This window comes from Marmota marmota, unplaced genomic scaffold, assembly GCF_001458135.2.
Source record: "Marmota marmota marmota unplaced genomic scaffold, marMar, whole genome shotgun sequence".
Classification (NCBI taxonomy): Eukaryota; Metazoa; Chordata; class Mammalia; order Rodentia; family Sciuridae; genus Marmota; species Marmota marmota.
In genome coordinates, this window is record NW_025999926.1 from 4,819,773 (window position 1) to 4,822,774 (window position 3,002).

General features: G+C 31.2%; 1 protein-coding gene across 1 annotated transcript in view; it reads right to left on the reverse strand.

Annotated features, from left to right (window-relative positions):
- Ercc6l2 (ERCC excision repair 6 like 2) overlaps positions 1-3,002 on the reverse strand; it is a 106,234-nt gene that overhangs the window by 72,130 nt on the left and 31,102 nt on the right. Inside the window, exon 5 of the mRNA XM_048800349.1 lies at positions 614-772. Coding sequence (XP_048656306.1) covers positions 614-772 — 159 coding nt within the window. The remainder of the gene's footprint in view (positions 1-613; positions 773-3,002) is intronic.

Sequence of the window (3,002 nt, forward strand, 5' to 3'; positions counted from 1 at the left end):
ATATATATCTGAATAGTATTTAAGACTGTCATTAAGGAGTAAATCATTTTACCACTAGTGGATAATGACAAAATTAATTCTAATATTTATACTAATTTATACTTTTGTGGGGGTACTGGGGATTAAATTCAGGGGTACTCGACCACTGAGCCACATCCCCTGCCCTTTTTGTATTTTATTTAGAAGACAGGATCTCACTGAATAGCTTAGTGCCTTGGTGGTGCTGAGGCTGGCTTTGAACTCTCGATTCTCCTACCTTCCAAGCCACTGGGATTACAGGCATGCACCACTGCACCTTGCTAATTTATACTTTAAATGAAATTTCATGATAAAAGTGGCCTACTTTCCAGCAAAAGCTAAAAGAGAGGATATCAAATTGAAGCATCTAAAATTAATTTTTCAAAATGCTTAAATATTGTATTTTATACGTGGTAACTATTTGATATTATAAACCATTTTTGAAAACTTTTCTCTCTTTAAAACTTATAACTTCTTTCCAAAGTTAAAAAACTATCTGAGGAAAAGTCATTTTGTTTATCTACTACTTACTTTGGCACTAACACAGAATACAAGATGATAAGGCAAGATGGTAAAGACACGCTGAATTGCTTACCTTATAACAACAATTTCTCCTTTTCCGGCCACTGCTGCAGGTACAAGGCATAGAAGATTGAAGTATCAGAGTGACATCTTCTGTTTCTAACACTGTTTGATAGACAGCTTTCTGGAAATCCGTCAGAGAGCAATAAACCATCTGCCAAGAAAAAATACAAGTCGAGTATTAGTATCATTTTAATAGCAATAATAATAAATACAATGCATATAGAATTCACAAATTATATTAGTGAATTTGTGAAAACTGATGATTAATTTTCCCCTGTAGTTTCCCTCATTATGAAATTTTTTCCCGATTCTCTTAAACTCTTTGCTACCAAATCATAATTTCATTTTCAAATAAACCTCACAGAATTTCTTGGCTTTCAATTAAAAGGAAATATAACATGAAAATCAAGTTACATGATTTCCTTATGTATTTTTCAATATACTGTGAGTCTTTTCAAGGTTATATATTAATCCATCATACAAATAAATTATTACAATTTAGGTCAAACAAAAAAAAACTTGCTAAGGAAATAAAAGATTTCATTTAAAAAGTATGAATAATAAGTGACTACCAAATAATTGGAAACCTTAAAAAAATTTAAAACTTCATATTACTGGAAGCTGAAAACATCGTTATTTGTATTTAATATCATGATATAAACTTTTAAGATTAGGAAAGACAAAGAGTTAAGTAAATGTATATAAAAGCAAATATAAATTGCTATTTTGTGCCCAAATTCAAGAAAATATGATGAAACTATGTCATTAGGTTATGAGGGATATAATTTACCTCATATTTCTGGTAGCACCAGAGATTGTCAAAATTCTTCTAGATGCAGCTATGTGTTACTAGATTCATAAACTAAACATACATACATTTATACACACATTCATAATAGGACTGAGGAATATGAGCAAAAAGGAAAAGCTGTTTATGAATATTTATGTGTATATCAACACCACAGAATAATATTGTAGAAAAATGACATGACATTGAGCAAACAGGAAACAATGCTAGATTTTTAATAAATATATGTATAATATTAAGCATATCTTGACTCCCCAGTGTTGAATATAAAAGTATATATAAGAACAAAAAGAGAATACAGAAGACCATGGTCAATAATTGCAATATGAAGGTTTTTCTGAGTTGTTATTATTAAACACAGTAATATTTACTAAACATTTCTTCTGCACCACGCACTTTAGAGCAACCATATGAGGTTGGCTTATCATTATTTCCATTTAACAAATGAAAAAATCCAAGTTTGAGAACCTCGGCACAAAACTCTTAAGTGGGGAAGCCAATTTAAGCTGTAGCATCTGATTTTGGAGCCCAAGTTTGAAACCTCTATGCACAATTCTCTCTTCATATATTTATGATTTCATTGTTCCTACTAGATGGATAACTAAATAACATACAATTATATAAAATATTTTTTAAAGTGAGGAGATTGTGAAATATCTAAATACAAGAATAATTTTTGCTTTAGATGAATATCAAAAGTCACATACTGTGTCAATTTCCCCATCTTGCATATCAGTGTTGGATTTTCTTTGTAAGTCTATCTTTTAAAAGTAATACTAAACAGGATATCCTAAGATTAGAGGTCATTTGATGGTGTTACCCTTATTTGGGAGAATACTAACGAAGTTTAATTCATAGTAATTTATAGAATCTTCATTCCATTGTCTGAGCTAAAAGATTGATAAGACCAAAAACTATAAAAGACTACTATATTTTTTAAAATTTCTCTTAAAAGTCAACTGAAAATTTCTTTAAAAATTTAATAATGTAATTTTCTCACATTAAAATTTATAAAAAATTAGATAATATAATTGCCAATATCATTCTACATAAAACAAACCTAGAAATAAAGCCCTTAAACATCTTGGTCCTATAGTTAGAATTAAGGTACCAATACATGGCGTGGTAGAAAGTAGACAGTATGGGGAAGACAGAGTGTGAACAGAAAATACATTAGGGAGAGAGGCTCGTCTAACTTCCTTTAAGAATTGTCTCATGGCAATAGTAACAAAAACAGCATGGTACTGGTACCAAAACAGGCGGGTAGACCAATGGTACAGAATAGAGGACACAGAGACCAATCCACAAAATTACAACTATCTTATATTCGATAAAGGGGCTAAAAGTATGCAATGGAGGAAGGATAGCATCTTCAACAAATGGTGCTGGGAAAACTGGAAATCCATATGCAACAAAATGAAACTGAATCCCTTTCTCTCCCCATGCACAAAAGTTAACTCAAAATGGATCAAAGAGCTTGATATCAAATCAGAGACTCTGTGTCTGATAGAAGAAAAAGTTGGCTCCGATCTACATATTGTGGGGGCGGGCTCCAAATTCCTCAATAGGACACCCATAGCACAAAAGTTAA